A 19655-nucleotide genomic window follows, 5' to 3' on the forward strand; every position below is an offset into this window, starting at 1 on the left:
TCCGATTATCTCTATCCACCTTTAAGACCCACCTACTTAAGGAAGCATACGAGTAGCTCCATGGCTGATAATTTACAACTCATACATAAACCTTGGCCCCTTGCAGACACTTACCAGAACGCCCTCCTACTGTCTCTGTACGTTCTTCCTACCAACCAATTAGATTGTAAGCTCTTTGGAGCAGGGACTCCTTTTCCTAAATGTTACTTGTGTCTAAAGCACTTCTTCCCATTATGTTTTATTTATATTATTTGTTATTTATATGATTGTCACATGTATTAGTGATGTGAAGTCTATGTACATTAATGGCACTATGTAAATAAAGACATAGATACATAGATACTTACCCTGTGTAAACACTTGGGTGACAAGGTTTTCTTACTGAGAAACATTGTATACACTCTGCACATTGGAAAGGTTTCTCCCCTGTGTAAATTCTCTGGTGTCTGAGGAGTGTCCTCCTATTACGGAATTGATTATGATGTAATCCCATTTTATGAATTGTTTGGTGTGTGCTGAGGTTCCTCTCAGTGCTGAAATGTTTCCCAAATTCTGTACAATTAAAAAGTTGCTCCCTGTGTAAATCAGGGAAAAGGGAGACCAAAAAGCGCACCAGCACAAACGGAGCAGGAAGAACCCAGGACAAAAAAATTATTAAAAGGGCACTTTAATGTGACAAAAGACCCATCCAATGCATTTCCTTGAAAAAGAACGCTGCGACGTTCGAAATGCATTGGATGGGTCTTTTGTCACATTAAAGTGCCCTTTTAATCATTTTTTTGTCCTGGGTTCTTCCTGCTCCGTTTGTGCTGGTGCGCTTTTTGGTCTCCCTTTTCCCTGTATTGCATTGAGTAGCTGCACAGCCTGCCTGCCCTACCAGGATTTGAGTACTTGTATATTTTTCAGGGGAACCTGCCAATGAGACTGATGGTGAGTGGGTTGCACCACACACCACCTGTCTTCAGGAGGATAGAACCCATTATATGACACAATAGGTACTATATCAATTGTTAGTACCCTGGTACAGTGGTCTGGCTTATTATCATTTTGAGATATACCTGCATTTGAGCGCTTCAACTATTTTCCATATCCCTGTGTAAATCTGCTGGTGTAACCAGGGCTGTCAACAGGGGGGGACAAAGGATACTGGCGTCCCGGGCCAGTTAATTAAATAAAAATAAATAAATTTAAAAAAGTTTAAAAAAACGGCGTTGATTCTCCGTGGTCCCGGCGCGCATGCGCAGGGCAAGCAGGGCCTGCTGCCCCCCCGCTCCCAACGTGGGACGGAGGGGGAAGTAACAGCTCCTCCTGCGGCCTGCTTCCCGCGCGCCCCCCTCCCGTGGCCCACCCCCGTGCCCACCTCCCGTGCCCCCCGAGTCCACCTCCCGTGCCCACCTGCCGCACACCCTCCCCCAAGCCCACCTGCCGCACACCCTCCTCCAAACCCACCTTCCCTTCCCGTGCACCTGCCACAGGGATATCAAGGGCAGGAGGGGGAAGCGTCCGGCGGCAAGCTGCACCCACCTGGTCAAGGTAAATCACCCCACCCAGTCACTGTCACCCACCCACTCAGGCACTGTCTCCCACCCAGTCACTGTCTCTCACCGACCGTCATTCACCCACCCACTGTCATTCAACCCACTGTCATTCACCCACCCACTGTCATTCACCCACCCACCGTCATTCACCCAACTGTAATTCTACTGTCATTCACCCACCCAGTCACTGTCATCCACCCACCCAGTCACTGTCTCCCACCCACCCAGTCACTGTCTCCCACCCAGTCACTGTCTCCCACCCAGTCACTGTCTCCCACCCACCCAGTCACTGTCACCCAGACACTGTCTTACTGTCACTGTCACCCTCTCCCACCCAGTCACTGTCACCCTCTCCCACCCAGTCACTGTCACCCTCTCCCACCCAGTCACTGTCACCCAGTCACTGTCTCCCACCCAGTCACTGTCTCCCACCCAGTCACTGTCTCCCATCCACCCAGTCACTGTCACCCACCCACCCAGTCACTGTCATCCACCCACGACCGTCATTCACCCATCCACCATCATTCATTCACCCACCCACTGTCATTCATTCATCCAAAACTGTCATTCATCCACACCACCCACCCACCCACTGTCATTCATTCACCCACTCAGGCAGGCAGGCAGGCAGGCAGGCAGGCAGTCAAATGTCTTTTGTTGAAAATATAAAAATAAACAGGTTGCATTGCAATGTTTTTTTCTATATCACAATAAGAAAACAGTTAAGTAAAAGTTGCGCGCTAAAACATTTTTTTTCGTGGTAGGTGCCTTATGGGTTCAGGGGGGAGAGTGCGCTATGGGATCGGGGGAGGGGTGGGGGCCCTGCTCCTTTCATTTGTCCCGGCCCCATGATTTCTGTTGGTGGCCCTGGGTGTAACAAGAGGTCCCACTTTGTATAAAATGGTTTACCACACTCTGAACAAGCAAATTATTTCCCCTGTGTGAATCATGTGGTGTGAGGTCATTCATCCAAGAAACGTTTTCCTATACTCTGTCCATGTGAAAGGCCTCTCCCTGCATGAATTTGTTGGTATCTGAAGAGGTGACCCTTAACACTGAATTGTTTCCCACACTGAACAAGCAAATGGTTTCTCCCATGTAAATACTTGGGTGTGACAGGAGGCCACACTTTGTACTGAATTGTTTCCAACACCCTGAACTAGGGTTAGACAATAACAAAAATACTTCCCACCATAAGAGTATTAAGTAATTTATTGTGATAACAATATTCAGCAATATATTAACACCCAATAGAAAGCAAAAGCCCTCAAAATGTTCCAGGTCATTTATTGTGAAACATATTTCTTATACAAATCCATTTCATTCTTAATAAAATTTAAAAAAGCAAATACATTTTAGTATATTTTAATTTTAAGAATAAAACATATTTCAATGAAAATGTTACACTAAGGACCCCGTTCTTCACCATTTTATTTTTATTTATTTAGCAAATGTTTTACCAGGAAGTAATATATGGAGAGTTACCTCTCGTTTTCACGTATGTCATGGGCATAGAGTTAAGATGACAAATAATACATGGTTACAAATACAGTTACATAAGTGAACAGGGTATACATTATATACAAGACATTGCATGCAGTTAGAGATAATATATATTATAGGCGTATGTAACAGTTACAGACCAGATTAAAATGTGAGACAGCCTTATTTTTGTAAGAACTTAAACTGGTGGTGGATGCGAGAATCTCCGGTAGGTTGTTCCAGTTTTGGGGTGCATAGTAAGAAAATGTACAATTACTCCCTCGACCCCCCGTCTCCTGTACACATTAATAGGGCATGGGGAGGCGTGGGTTAATGGGAATGGGCAGTAGTCGACAAATCACAAAAAAAATCTACTCGCCGAACAAAAAAAAAAATCTACTCGCCACCTAGTACCACACGTGTGCTGCTTGGGCCAATAGGAGCTCGTCACGATGTTAAATCCACTCGCCTGGGGCGTGCAAATGTATAGGTTTGTCGAACACTGGGCTTGGGGAATGAGGGGGTCAAGAGGCACGGGTGGGAGCCAAGAGAAATACGGGGGAGGAGAGAAAGGGGTTGAGTCATGGTGGAAGGGAAGGGGTAAGAGGCATGGCAGAGGGGAAGTGGTTTATATGGAGGGGTGAGATTACCAGCAGGAGGATTCCTTATAGCTGCAGCATGTGAAAGTCAAGGAGCTCCCAGACTCGCTTCCACTCCCGTCTCTACCAGACCCACAACTCAGTCCTCTCTCCGACACTGTCCCCACCCCACGCCTCTCTGCCAGACCCATCCCCACTCTGCAGCTGCTGATAGGAATGCCATGGTAAGAAGTAATGGCAAGTATTGCGTCACCGTCCATTTTTATTACTGCAGTATTACTATGCTACTGTTATATTGCCCAACCCTACTCTGAACAATCACATTTTATCTCATGTCTGAATCCTCATGTGTGTAAGGCGGCTGATCCTCTGTGAAAAGCTTTCCCCACACTATGTACATGGAAATGGTTTCTCCAGTGTATGAATCCTGTGGTGGGTGAGGAGGTGGCTCATTTGAGAAAAGCTTTTCCCACACTCCACACGTGAATCATTTCTCTCCTGTATGAATTCTCTGGTATAAGAGGAGGTTGCTCTCAACTGTGAATTCTTTCCCACACTCTGCACATTTGAATGGTTTCTCCCCTGTATGAATCTGCACATGGTTGAGGAGGTACTTCTTCAGATAATTTTTTTACTACATTCTGCACGTGAATGGTTTTTCTCCAGTATGAGTCATCTGGTGTCTGAGGAGGGTATTCTTAATACTGAATCGTTTCCCACACTCTGCACATGTGCATGGTTTCTCTTAAGTATGAGTCATCTGGTGTCTGAGGAGGTGGCTCCTACTACTAAATTGAATCCCACACTCTGAACATGTGAATGGTTTTTCTCTTGTATGAATCATCTGGTGTTTGAGGAGACGCTGTTTAACTGTGAATTGTTTCCCGCACTCTAAACATGTGAATGGTTTCTCCCCTGTATGAATCCGCTCATGGTTGAGGAGATCCGACTTCCGAGAAAAGCTTTTACTACACTCTGAACATGTGAATGGTTTCTCCCCTGTATGAGTCATATGGTGTCTGAGGAGATTTTTCCGAGTACTGAATTGTTTCCCACACACTGTACATGTGAATGTATTTTTCTCTGTATGAATCCGCTCATGGTTGAGGAGTTCTTTCTTCCAAGAAAAGCTTTTACTACACTCTGTACATGTGAATGGTTTCTCTTCAGTAAGAGTCATCTGGTGTCTGAGGAGGTGGCTCCTACTACTAAATTGTATCCCACATTCTGAACATGTGAATGGTTTCTCTCCTGTATGAATCATCTGGTGTCTGAGGAGACCCTGCTTAACTGTGAATTGTTTCCCACACTCTGTACATGTGAATGGTTTCACCCCTGTATGAATCCGCTCATGGTTGAGGAGATCTAACTTCTGAGAAAAGCTTTTACTACACTCTGTACATGTGAATGGTTTCTCCCCTGTATGAGTCATCTGGTGTCTGAGGAGGTGGCTCTTACTTCTAAATTGTATCCCACACTCTGAACATATGAATGGTTTCTCTCCTGTATGAGTCATCTGGTGTCTGAGGAGGTGGCTCTTACTACTAAATTGTATCCCACATTCTGAACATGTGAATGGTTTCTCTCCTGTATGAATCATCTGGTGTCTGAGAAGGTCGCTCCTAGTACTGAATTGTTTCCCACACTCTGAACATGTGAATGGTTTTTCTCCTGTGTTAGTCATCTGGTGTCTGAGGAGGTGGCTCGTACTATTACATTGTATCCCACACTCTGAACATGTGAATGGTTTTTCTCCTGTATGAGTCATCTGGTGTCTGAGGAGGTGGCTCTTAGTACTAAATTGTTTCCCACACTCTGAACATGTGAATGGTTTTTCTCTTGTATGAATCATCTGGTGTCTGAGGAGACCCTGCTTAACTGTGAATTGTTTCCCACAGTCTGTACATGTGAATAGTTCCTTCCCTGTATGAATCCGCTCATGGTTGAGGAGATCTGACTTCCGAGAAAAGCTTTTACTACACTCTGCACATGTGAATGGTTTCTCTCCTGTATGAGTCATCTGGTGTCTGAGGAGGTAGCCCTTAGTACTGAATTGTTTCCCACACTCTATACATGTGAATGGTTTTTCTCCTGTATGAATCCGCTCATGGTTGAGGAGATCTGACTTCCGAGAAAAGCTTTTACTACACTCTGCACATGTGAATGGTTTCTCTCCTGTATGAGTCATCTGGTGTCTGAGGAGGTAGCCCTTAGTACTGAATTGTTTCCCACACTCTGTACATGTGAATGGTTTTTCTCCTGTATGAATCCGCTCATGGTTGAGGAGATCTGACTTCCGAGAAAAGCTTTTACTACACTCTGCACATGTGAATGGTTTCTCTCCTGTATGAGTCATCTGGTGTCTGAGGAGGGTCCTCTTATTACTTAACTGTTTCCCACACACTGTACAAGTGAAAGAAGTCACTGCTGTCTGAATCATCTGGTGTGAAAGAAGTTTCCCCTTCAGTGAGAAACTGCTCCCACCATCTGTACATGTAAAGGTTTTCTCCCTAGCGGGGACACAAAGGTGTGTGAGCAGGTCCCTGTCCAGTGAGAAGCTTTTGCCACACTGACAACAGAGAAAAGGCTGAGCACCGCGGCTTCTTCTTAAATCTCTCGCATACCTTTTGCTGGACTTATATTTAGAGTCCGTCTTCGCTGTGCGCTGTACAAGGTCTGTAAATTCACCATCATGTGGCATTGGTTCCTTGCACGTGTCTAAAATGTGGCAGGAATCATTGTTTTTTGGCACTTCTGGGCTGCGAGGAGTCAGACAGCTTCTGGATGTATCAGAGATCAAGTTCTGTTCCTCATTCAGGCCGTTCTCTAACAGAAGTAAACAAAAAAGACAGAATAAATGTTTTCAATCTGTAAATCAAATTACTGAATGCAAATTACAAATCCAAAACACTGAAGAATTTATTTCACCAATACTTAATTAACAAAATATTCTCTTCACCCAGGGATTTAAAATTGTGGTACATGGATATCCAGTGGCCCCTAATGACTGTGGTGGTGGTTCCGAAAGCCTGAAATGTATTTGTAGCAGCTCTCACAGTGAAATCATTGATACATATATAACTTGTATTTATTAGTGTATTCATTATTCCAGCAGTGCGCAAACTGGGGAGAGCAAGATTGTTACGGGGGGGGGGGGGGGCGCACACGGCTGGCGGCGATTTGCCTGGAACAGAGAAAAAAAGCAGTCGGTAACTGCAATTTCTTTGTCGGCCGTTAGGTGGCGCACAGCATGCAGCGTGATGAGAGCGTGAGTGTGAGAGGGTGTAGTGGGGTGGTGAGGGGGTGTCATGGGGTGGGTGTGCCATGGGGGGAATGTGTCATGGGGAGCAGGGGAGGGGGGATGAGGGTGTTAGGGTGTGTCATTGGGTGAGTGTGTCATGGGGAGGGGGTGAGGGGATGAGTGTCATGTGGATGGGGGGTGAGGGGATGAATGTGTCATGGGGAGGGGGGTGAGTGTGTCATGGGGAACGGGTGAGAGTGTGTGATGGGGAGGAGGGGTGAGGGGGTGAGTGTCATGGGGAGGGGGGTGAGAGTGTGTCATGGAGGAGGGGTGAGGGGGGGTGAGTGTGTCATGGGGAGGGGGGGATGGGTGTGTCATGGGGAGGGGGGGATGAGTGTGTCATGGGGAGGGGGGGATGAGTGTGTCATGGGGAGGGGGGATGAGTGTGTCATGGGGAGGGGGTGAGTGTGTCATGGGGAGGGGGCGTGAGTGTCATGGGGAGGGGGGATGAGTGTGTCACGGGGAGGGGGGATGAGTGTGTCATGGGGTGGGGGGTGAGGGTGTGTCATGGGGAGGGGTGTGTGTCATGGGGAGGGGGTGAGAGTGTCATGGATAGGGGGGGATGAGGGTGAGTGTATCATGGGGAGGGGGGGTCAGTGTGTCATGGGGGGGCGAGTGTGTCATATGGGGCGAGTGTGTCATGGGGGGGCGAGTGTGTCATGGGGGGGCGAGTGTGTCATGGGGGTGAGCGTGTCATGGGGGGCGAGCGTGTCATGGGGGGTGAGCGTGTCATGGGGGGTGAGCGTGTCATGGGGGTGAGCGTGTCATGGGGGGTGAGCGTGTCATGGGGGGGTGAGCGTGTCATGGGGGTGAGCGTGTCATGGGGGGCGAGCGTGTCATGGGGGGTGAGCGTGTCATGGGGGGTGAGCATGTCATGGGGGTGAGCGTGTCATGGGGGGTGAGCGTGTCATGGGGGGGTGAGCGTGTCATGGGGGTGAGCGTGTCATGGGGGGTGAGCGTGTCATGGGGAGTGAGCGTGTCATGGGGAGTGAGCGTGTCATGGGGAGTGAGCGTGTCATGGGGGGTGAGCGTGTCATGGGGGGTGAGCGTGTCATGGGGGTGAGTGTGTCATGGGGAGGGGGGGTGAGTGTGTCATGGGGTGGGGGGGTGAGGGTGTCATGAGGAGGGGGGAAGGGGAGTGAGGGAGTGTCATGGGTAGGGGGGATGGGGGGTGAGTGTCATGGCGAGGGGGTTGAGTGTGTCATGGGGAGGGGGTGAGTGTGTCATGGGGAGGGGGGTGAGGGTGTCATGGGGAGGGGGTGCAATGGGGGGGTGAGGGGGTGTCATGGGGAGGGGTGTGTGTCATGGGGAGGGGGTGAGTGTGTCATGAGGATGGGGGAAGGGGAGTGAGGGAGTGTCATGGGTAGGATGGATGGGGGGTGAGTGTGTCATGGGGAGGGGGTGAGTGTGTTACAGGGAGGGGGGTGAGTGAGTCACGGGATGGGGGGGGGTGAGTGTGTCATGGAGAAGGGGGGAGAGTGTGACATGAGGAGGGGGGAAGGGGAGTGAGGGAGTGTCATTGGGAGGGTGGATGAGGGGGTAAGGGTGTCAAGGAGAGGGGGGTGAGTGTCATGGGGAGGGGGCACGTGTGTCATGGGGAAGGGGCGAGTGTGTCATGGGGAGGGGGCGAGTGTGTCATGGAGACGGGGCGAGTGTGTCATGGGGAGGGGGTGAGTGTGTCATGGGGAGGGGTAGGTGAGTGTGTCATGGGGAGGGGGGTGTGTGTCATGGGGAGGGGAGGGTGAGTGTGTCATGGGGAGGGGGGGTGAGTGTATCATGGGGAGGGGGGTGAGTGTATCATGGGGAGGGGGGGTGAGTGTGTCATGGGGAGGAGGGGTGAGAGGGAGAGAGGCGTGTAATGTGGAAGAGGGGAGAGAGGTCCTGATGTGGCGGGGAGAGAGATTAATAATACAGCTTAAATGGGGACGCTATTAGACAAATATCATAATATTTATTTTTAAGTGATGTAATTTGTGATAAATACTTTTTTGATGTGTCCCGGTTTTTACTTTTGAAAATCTGGTCACCCTAGCTGGCGGCCAATATCGTGGAGCGTGCGGGGGCGGCGGAGGTACGAAGCCTTAAGAGAAATGGCTCCAAAGAGGCCAGGGGAGGAGCATGCCCCAGCACAGTGACAAACGCGCTGCAGGTCTGGCCGGCACCGTGGAGTGATTGATGCTGCAGCTGCACGCTTTGCTGTGTCTGCTGCTGCTGGGGGAGAGGGGAGGGGCGTTCTGGCGGGGGATGCAGTGGTCCCTGTAATGAAAATGGGGGTGATCAGCGCATTAATAAAGGCAGTATGCTCGGCTGGTTACCCCTATTTCGCATTGGGGATGAAGGGGTTATATGCACCATACATGTACTATTTTATCCCTCTGTCCCTTGTTGTCCCCATTTTGCAGGATTGTATATACCTGCAGTAATGTATTACATGGTATACCGGCATTACTGGTTTTGGAGACAAGATGCCGCTGCGGGCGCCAAACCGCAAGTTAATTGGATAAGTGTGGCGCTGTTTCTTTGTTCCAGTGAGAGGTGTAGGTATCCATTACTGAGGCTAGAAATCGTAACCGCAGAGTCAATTGAATCTCAATTGTAGGGCTGCACTTCTCAGTTACAATGTATCCCCATCCCGGTTAGTAGCATAACTTGAATGGCGGCGGGCAATTGGCGTGGGAACTCGGTTAACCTCAAATCAATTGACGCGAGAAGCCCATAGCCCAGCATTGCCAGTCCAAGGAGAAGCCCTAACTCGGGAACGGAAAGGTTAGCACCCTGAAATTTGGTGTGCAGCCCCAGAGTAACACCCCAAGCACACACACATTAAAATTATAACTGTGGGATACAGTTGCGGCCGATCTGAGTCTAAGGCAACTAGATCCACGGCTTTCATATTATCCCGGTTATGTGCGTTTTTTTGTCGTTTTCGCCCGGAGTGAACTGCGTTATTTTCGCGCTCGTGATATTAGCATTTTATTCTCGCTGTCTGCAATACTGCAATGCCGTGTAAAAACTCAGGGGGGCGTTTGCGAGCTGTTGTCTTGGAAGTCTAATACATTTGCAGTTCAGCTCACGTCAGTACACAGTCTGTGTGCGCGCGCAGTAATTGTAAATTTGCATATTTAAAGTATACATGCATTTGCAGTGCTGTGCTGCTGTACAGTACTGTACGTCTAATTTGAAAATTGTTGAAACGCATAGGCGTGTACAGTACTGTAACAGTGTCATCTTCTGTGCAATGCAGTACATCTCTCCTTTGAACGTGTGTTTTTATTGTAATTTTTTTTTCTCCACAAACCAAACCATTTTTTTTCACAAGCCTGCCAAAACCATCTTACTGTATTACGATATTCAATCTGTGCTGTAGCTTTTGACTGCGACACTGTGTGTTTGACTGCACATGGTTGATTTGTGTGCTTTTTACATACAGTACTGTATTTGGGGGTGTATTATTATGATGAACTGCCTTTTGAAATTAAAGTATGTATTTAGCTTTGCACTTCCACGGAGTCGTTCATTTTCTGAATCTTGCCATTGTGTTCTTAATCCATGCTATTAAGCCTCACTGTGCATGCGTGTAATTCTCTTTGAGATGGGAGCTAGCTGCTTACTGCGCATGAGTCACTCAACCCCCCCTCGCCACAGTCGTTCATTTTCTGAATCTTGCCATTGTGTTCTTAATCCGTCCATAGCCGTGCTATTAAGCCTCACTGCGCCTGCGTGTAATTCTCTTTGAGATGGGAGCTAGCTTCTTACTGCGCATGAGTCACTCAACCCCCCCTTGCCACAGAGTCGTTCATTTTTTGAATCTTGCCATTGTGTTCTTAATCCGTCCATAGCCGTGCTATTAAGCCTCACTGCGCCTGCGTGTAATTCTCTTCGAGATGGGAGCTAGCTGCTTACTGCGCATGAGTCACCCAACCCCCTCTCTCAACAGAGTCATAAATTTTCTGAAGTTAGTTAGTCATTGTGTTCTTAATCCGTCCATAGCTGAGCGTCAAAACCTCACACTGCCTGCATGTACTCTAATCCTTTTAGACATGGGAGCTAGCTGATTAATGCACATGACTCACACCCCCCCCCCCCCCCCAACCCTTTGAGGCTTAGTTTACGATAACGCTTTGGAAAATCCCTTCTCGGTTTTGAAATGTAAATCTGATTTGCACAGCAAAAGTTGTTGTCAATGATTATGATTGGCAGGAATGTTAATAAATATTCATTTTATTTTATCAGGAACCAAAAAAGACAAAAATAAAAATAATCATGAATAATACATAATACTGTCTTTATGAAATTGGATAATCATTTTGAAAACATTTTTAAAACATGGGGAAACATGAATAATGCACATTTATAAGAATATTATTTAATAATATACAGTATACTGTAATGTATAATATATATATATATACAGTATATATATATATATATATATATACAGTATATAGTAATATTTTTTCCGTCTGTATCTTGCTCCTCCCTCTGTGAACAGTACAGTAGTTCATTGAAAGAGGAGAGGTTTTGTGTACATCACTACTGCTGTTTATATACTATACATTTGACTGTACAAGCAGAGTAGACTGGACACAGCACCCCACCCACCTCCCACCAGGTCACCCTTTTCCTGAAACGACAAGAAAACAAAAAATTAGTGCAGTTATGTGCGCACTGTATTATGGCATTGTGTAATGTACTGTACTGTACATGGCTGGTGCTGCTTGAGCAGTTAGTAGGCGGTTACCGTAGTACTGTCAAACTAGTCTACTGTATACTGGAACTACTGTATACTCTGACTACTGTTAAATACTATGTACTGTAACCTGATGGCTGGTGCTGCTCTCTCTGTAAAGAAAAAACTGTAACTACTGTATACGCTGACTATTGGGAAAGAAAAAATCTGTCCCATACTTACCTGTATCATACTGTACTTACAATACTACAGCACAGCACTACTTTCCTGATGCTTGCCCATTACGCGCGATCACAATGGGCAACACAGTGGCAATATGGTCTATATATTTATTGCAGAGTTCCACGGTGAGTACATCATTCCAAAAACTCATTATGCCTTTCAACAACTTGTCCTTTTTGGAGGGTTTCGCCACTTTCCTGATATGGTCCTTCAGTTGATGCCAGACCATTTCGATCGGATTGAAGTCTGGCGATCTGTCATTTGAAAAAAAGGACAATTACTTTAAGAGATACAGTACACAGTAAAAACAGTGGAGAACAAAAATGGGACACGGTCTACTGCACTTACTCCGCTGGCGTCTTCACCCAGTTGATACCGCGCTCAAGGATATGCGCTGTTGACGCTGTGTGCTTCGGATCGTTGTCCTGGTAGAAGCGGTGACCATTGGGGAACTTGCGTGTGATGTATTGCACTCTCTCAGGCACAATGTTGTCTTGGAAGAAAGTTTTATTCATGATTCCTATAGCAAGAAAAGAAAAGTGCTCAAAAAACTGCACAATAGTACAGTACAGTGCATACAGTAAGGCTAGACTAGTAAAGTACAGTGCATAAGGCTACATTATATTTCGTATATTTTACCTTCAAAGATGACAATGCATCCTGGTCCACGCCTAGAGATGGCACCCCACACATGCAGCTTCACGGGGTGTTTTGGCCGCGGCTTCAAAGATATGCGGCCTTTTTTGTGGAACGCAAAGGTTGCATATCTCTCCAGCGACACAGTAGACTCATCAGTGAAGATGCAATCCTGGAAAGTTTCCCCACTGTCGATCCATGCCTGGGCCTGGACCACTCTTTTGATTTTGTTAGCGTCCCGTATCATGGGATATGCTCTGTAATGACAAGGAATAAATAATTTTAGCTGTACAGTACAGTTTCCGAAACAACACTTTTACCTCCTGTACTGTCTAGTACCAACCTCACACGTCCATATTTCCATCCAATGCTGCGTCTCATCTTCTTTATGCTGGTCTCGGATACAGCGAGATTGTGCTTTTCCTGCAGAGTGTATTTGACCTTTAATGCACTGATCTCATCATTCTCCTCACTTATTTTGTCCACCAGGAGAGTTGTCTTCCTGCAATGTTAAGAAAATATATTGTTTATATACAAAATATATATACTGTTGCAATATAAATATAAAGATGCAAAATATATACTGTATACTGTTGCAATATAAAGATACCAAATATATAGTGTATACTGTTGCAATATAAAGATACAAAATATATACTGTATACTGTTGCAATATAAAGATACAAAATATATACTGTATACTGTGGCAATATAAAGATACCAAATATACTGTATACTGTATACTGTTGCAATATAAAGATACAATATATATATATATATATATATATATATATATATATATATATATTGTATCTTTATATTGCAACAGTATACAGTATACAGTATATTTGGTATCTTTATATTGCCACAGTATACAGTATATATTTTGTATCTTTATATTGCAACAGTATACAGTATATATTTTGTATCTTTATATTGCAACAGTATACACTATATATTTGGTATCTTTATATTGCAACAGTATACAGTATATATTTTGCATCTTTATATTTATATTGCAACAGTATATATATTTTGTATATAAACAATATATTTTCTTAACATTGCAGGAAGACAACTCTCCTGGTGGACAAAATAAGTGAGGAGAATGATGAGATCAGTGCATTAAAGGTCAAATACACTCTGCAGGAAAAGCACAATCTCGCTCTATCCGTATATATATATATATATATACTGTACTGTATACAGTACTGTTGCAATATAAAGATACCAAATACATACTGTATACTGTTGCAATATAAAGATACAAAAAATATATATACTGTATACAGTACTGTTGCAATATAAAGATTTTAAATCTATACTGTTGCAATATAAAGATATAAAATATATATATACTGTATACAGTACTGTTGCAATATAAAGATACCAAATATATACTGTATACTGTTGCAATATAAAGATACAAAATATATATACTGTATACAGTACTGTTGCAATATAAAGATACAAAATATATATATACTGTATACAGTACTGTTGCAATATAAAGATTCCAAATATATACTGTTGCAATATAAAGATACAATATATATATATATATATATACTGTATACAGTACTGTTGCAATCTAAAGATACCAAATATATACTGTATACTGTGGCAATATAAAGATACCAAATATACTGTTGCAATATAAAGATACAAAATATATATATACTGTACTGTATACAGTACTGTTGCAATATAAAGATACCAAATACATACTATATACTGTTGCAATATAAAGATACAATATATATATATATATATATATATATATATATATATATATATACTGTATACAGTACTGTTGCAATATAAAGATGCTAAATATATACTGTTGCAATATAAAGATACAAAATATATATATATATATATACTGTATACAGTACTGTTGCAATATAAAGATACCAAATATATACTGTATACTGTTGCAATATAAAGATACAAAATATATATATACTGTATACAGTACTGTTGCAATATAAAGATACAATATATATATATACTGTATACAGTACTGTTGCAATATAAAGATACCAAATATATATATATATACTGTATACAGTACTGTTGCAATATAAAGATTTTAAATATATACTGTTGCAATATAAAGATATAAAATATATATATATACTGTATACAGTACTGTTGCAATATAAAGATACCAAATATATACTGTATACTGTTGCAATATAAAGATACAAAATATATATACTGTATACAGTACTGTTGCAATATAAAGATACAAAATATATATATATACTGTATACAGTACTGTTGCAATATAAAGATACCAAATATATACTGTTGCAATATAAAGATACAAAATATATATATATATATATATATATACTGTATACAGTACTGTTGCAATATAAAGATACCAAATATATACTGTATACTGTGGCAATATAAAGATACCAAATATACAGTATACTGTTGCAATATAAAGATACAAAATATATATATACTGTACTGTATACAGTACTGTTGCAATATAAAGATACCAAATACATACTATATACTGTTGCAATATAAAGATACAAAATATATATATACTATATACAGTACTGTTGCAATATAAAGATGCTAAATATATACTGTTGCAATATAAAGATACAATATATATATTTGGTATCTTTATATTGCAACAGTATACAGTATATATTTGGTATCTTTATATTGCAACAATACTGTATACAGTATATGTATATATATTTTGTATCTTTATATTGCAACAGTATACAGTATATATTTGGTATCTTTATATTGCAACAGTACTGTATACAGTATATATATATATATATATACTGTATACAGTACTGTTGCAATATAAAGATACCAAATATATACTGTATACTGTTGCAATATAAAGATACAAAATATATATATATATATACTGTATACAGTATTGTTGCAATATAAAGATACCAAATATATACTGTATACTGTTGCAATATAAAGATACCAAATATACTGTATACTGTATACTGTTGCAATATAAAGATACAAAATATATACTTAAGCGTTAGCTACCCTTGGTGCCCTTTTGCGTTCTCTGTTTTTTCCGTGTGCATGATAGCTCACGGTGGTTGTTGGCACAACGATTCCAGAAGTAGCTAACCAGCGTTGGATATCAGCAATTCGGTGTCCGCTCATGTACATCTCCTTAATTCGCATGCCAAGATCCTTGGAAATCTTCTTAACAACCATTGCTGCGAGTAGAAAGAAATACAATTCAAACACAAGAATGTATATTCGATGTTTAGTCTGTGTATTCAATGTGCAGTGAATCCACAAAATGGATGGTGTATTTATACGGTAATGACTCACACGCCCACTTTCAACACCTGTACCTCGCTGCCATGCTTAAAGGGTTACACACTTTGCATAGCCCACCACTCTATTATGTTTATCTGAACTTGCCCTTGTCCAGATAGTGCATTGTGCCACCTGCTTCAATGGAGCAACCCCGATTCTATGGACGCAGGAACCCACTCGCCTCTGCCGTGCCTGTCAAGCAGAAAAAGCGAAAGGCGGTTGCCGTTTCCACGCCAAGGCCAAAGCGACAGGCTAAGGCCAATAAAGAAAACCTTCCGCTGACCCAAAAGGCTAAGGGTTTTCATAGACGTAAGCCTTATTATGTCAAGAAGATATACGGCGATGTACTGTCGACGCAAAATGATTGGCAGCCAACCCATCGAACCCGCAGACCACTACCTCCCATACGCTTCGACGACTCTGCCGCCGCTGTCCCGGAAATCTTTAGGCCGTCTTCTCCACCCCTCGTCGAAGTCGCTGCCGCCTCTGAAATCCATGGGTCACTTTCTCCTTTGCTCTTAGACGACTCTGCTTCTCGCCCAGAAATCCAAAGGTCACTTTCTCCATCCCTCTTCGACGACGCTGCCGCTTCTCCTCTACCGGATATCCACAGGTCACCTCCTCCACCCTTCTCATCCTCCGTTGCACCCATCCACCCAGATGTCCAGACGCCATGCACAAGAAGCAGCTCGTTAGACCAGATGCTCAATGGGATAAGTGTGGATATCCCCGGGAACTCTATTGTGCTGGCAAAGATAGATTTGCTTCTGGAGACAATGCTAGATATGGAGCGACGGATGCAGAAGATAGAGGCTGACATAGCGGGCATACATTATTTGCTCGGTGTTAATGCCCCTTTTTCCCCAATGCTGGAGCAGGGGGGTGACATGGATGTGATGAATGGGACCTTCGACCCCCTTCCATCACCAAGCGCACCCCCTCCACCAGAAGATGTAGGGTACCAGTACATGTATGCCGTTGAGGAGGATAACATGACAACCCCGTCAAGACCACGCCAGGAGACAACACGGCGACCAAGACCGGAGGAAAGCTTCCTCCCAGACAACCTACCATCACCCGTCGCCTCAAGTACACCCGCTCCCAGAAGACCTACACCCGCTCGCATCGATGCGGTGCCCATCACCCTGCACGATATGCCAGTGGCACTCAGGGAGAAGTATAGGGTGAAGAGTGCTGGTGCACCCCACAAGTATGCCTCGTTGTACTGCAACTGGGCCTTCAGAGTGAACTACAAGGGAAATCGCGTAAAAAAAGCGCTTCCTGCCAATTTAAGAAAGAACATTCTGGAGGAATTGCGGCGCTTTTATGCAGCTACAGATCCTGTAATGAGAGGCGTTCGAGACTGCATTAATGGCATTTTGCGCCATGCAAGGAGTCGGCCATGGACGGACAATGTGGAGGACTTTCTGGTTTAATCACGGGAACTGTAAGACCATACTGTAGTGCTGAACTGTACACTGGCGACACACTTTATTCGAGCTCGGCTAGTCCCACGAATTCGGGTATACCCGGGTATATTGAGGTTTGTGACTGTTTTCTGCCCGAGTGCATTGAGTTATTTTCCGGCAGGGATTGAAGCATTTTATTCCCGTTGGCTGCAATACTGCACAGTATATATATATATACTGCATTACAATTCATGAATTTATGCCATCTGGTAGACACGCGAAGCATTGCAGCCTATTAAATCCTAATCATTATCATTTAACAGATCAGCCGCCCATCAGCCAGGCATGAACCCAGGCTGGGAAGGCAAATGCAACGGGGCTTGTCAGAGGTGAGGAGCGGCGCATTCCAGGTATCTGCCAGGTACATACCGGGTATTTGCTCGAATAAAGTGTGTCGGTGCAGTATTGTCCATGTTTTGACTTGCTGTACTTAAATAAAGGAGATGTTGTTGTGTGTTTTTTAACTTGTATTTATACAGAAATGTTGTAACTTGTAACACACAGGAGCTACCTGCACAATTCCAGTCCCTGAGGGCCGCAAACAGGCACGGTTTTCAAGGTAAGGTTGTCCTGAAAACCGGGCCTGCCTGCTGCCCTCGAGGACTGTACTGGTGCAGACTGTTTTGCAGACCATCCCACTGTATACAGTATGTTTTGACTTTAATAAAGGAGATGTTGGGTTTTGTATAATTTATGAATAAAGAATTTGTTTTTAAAGCATGTGACTGTAAACCATACTGACTGACTGTAAATGTTTTTACTTTCTATACATAAATAAATGTTTTCACTACTGTAGCAGTAAACCATACACCTGTTGATGTTTTGAATTGATGTGCACTTAAAATGTTTCTACATTGTACAGTATTTGTAAATAAATGTTTTTGTACGTACAGCACTCCACCAATAAAAGAACATGTTTATTTGTTTGACATTGTTCCATTGGCTCCATTGTAACAAAATACAGTGTTTCTAGAATGTCGGGGCATACTGTACTGCACTGTATACTGTAGGCATGCTCAGTATAAGAGTATCAAAAAAAGTAGAAGACGCATACTGTCAGTGTAATACATGTAGAATAAATGCATAGTTTTTATTTTTCCGGGTTTGTTACACAGTATACTGTATATAAAAAAGTATTGTATACTGTACGGCCGGAAAACATCAGCATACTGTTTCAGGTACAGTATTCTATCCTAATCAATAACTACGGCCACTAAACTGTAGACTCCGGTACGTGGCTTTTTAAATCCGATTCAGCAATGTGCAGCGATATTATCCATCGAAATCCCTCCATTAGCCGTTTTATTTTCTGAGGAAAAACAAAAATAAAAGTTTCACTGTAATGTTCAGTCCCCTAAAGACGTTCCCAGCTAGTCCCACCAATAATTTTCTCGGGGGGGGGCGTCTCCGGTTCACATGTGCATGCGCCTACCGTCGATGTAGTGACACGCATATGCGTTTCAAGAAGGTTCCAATGCGCATGCGCCTAGCGTTCCACCAATAGTTCAGTATCTGCAGTACAGTACTGTAGAAGCCGCTCAGCCAATGATATTGCTTACAGGAGAATCGCTTGACTTTCAAATCGCGCTGATATTGTTACTGTATTGTCAAAATTAAAAAAAACACAGAAAAGAATACGGCAACAATACTAACAATACTCACCATAGAATTTCCCATTCAGCTGGCGCCGGCGTCGGTCCACTGCCAGTCTAGTGTTCCTGATCATCCACGTCGATAGTTTGCAGCGGGACTAGTCCACCTGTAGTCAGCTGATGAGGCTGGAAATTGCTTAGGTACTTGCAAGCTTGATCGAAACTGCACGCAAAATCCGGCTCAGGCTCACCGACGGTGGGACCGTTATGGGAAGACGGTGCCGGTGCATAGCTTAGCAGCAAATGTTGTTTCTTGGTTGGTTTTAACACGACCCTTCGCCTTTTGCCGTCTGGATGATCATAGATACAGGAAAAAGCCGGTGATACACACCAATACCCTCCAACAAATTGTGGCTCAATACGATAAAAACAGGGGTCGCTACATAACCTTTTCTTTATTGCACACTTCCACGTATGAGGAGCTGGCGAAAATTTGTAAAAGTCATAGTTTTCCATAAAATACTGATAAATTTGAACAACTGTTGCCATCTTATCTTCTGTTGCATTAATCGCGGCCCGTATCAAATACGCGTAACTTCTGTCGGGTTTTTGGAAAGCGGGCTGCACTTGAACACTCATGGCGGGCGGCGGGTCTCTGGAGAATAGTGTAACTGAAACTGGTCTTTGTCTTTCTTTAATATGAAAAGCCTAAATTGATACATTTTTGCAAACTCTTCCTTCAGTCTCAAGGCCAAGTTACAATGGCACACTGTGGTACAGTATCTTTTTTTAAACGAAA

At 43.7% G+C, this 19655-nt stretch overlaps 1 protein-coding gene across 7 annotated transcripts in view; it reads right to left on the bottom strand.

Annotated features, from left to right (window-relative positions):
* Window positions 1-2788: 2788 nt before the first annotated feature.
* Window positions 2789-19655, bottom strand: part of LOC142488043 (uncharacterized) — a 444382-nt gene continuing 427515 nt past the window's right edge. For all 7 annotated transcript variants that reach the window (XM_075588398.1, XM_075588393.1, XM_075588397.1 and 4 more), the window contains one exon: window positions 2789-6445. In XM_075588398.1, coding sequence (XP_075444513.1) covers window positions 4365-6445 — 2081 coding nt within the window. In that variant the 3' untranslated portion in view covers window positions 2789-4364. The remainder of the gene's footprint in view (window positions 6446-19655) is intronic.

This window comes from Ascaphus truei, chromosome 2 (genome assembly GCF_040206685.1).
Source record: "Ascaphus truei isolate aAscTru1 chromosome 2, aAscTru1.hap1, whole genome shotgun sequence".
NCBI classification, from domain to species: Eukaryota; Metazoa; Chordata; class Amphibia; order Anura; family Ascaphidae; genus Ascaphus; species Ascaphus truei.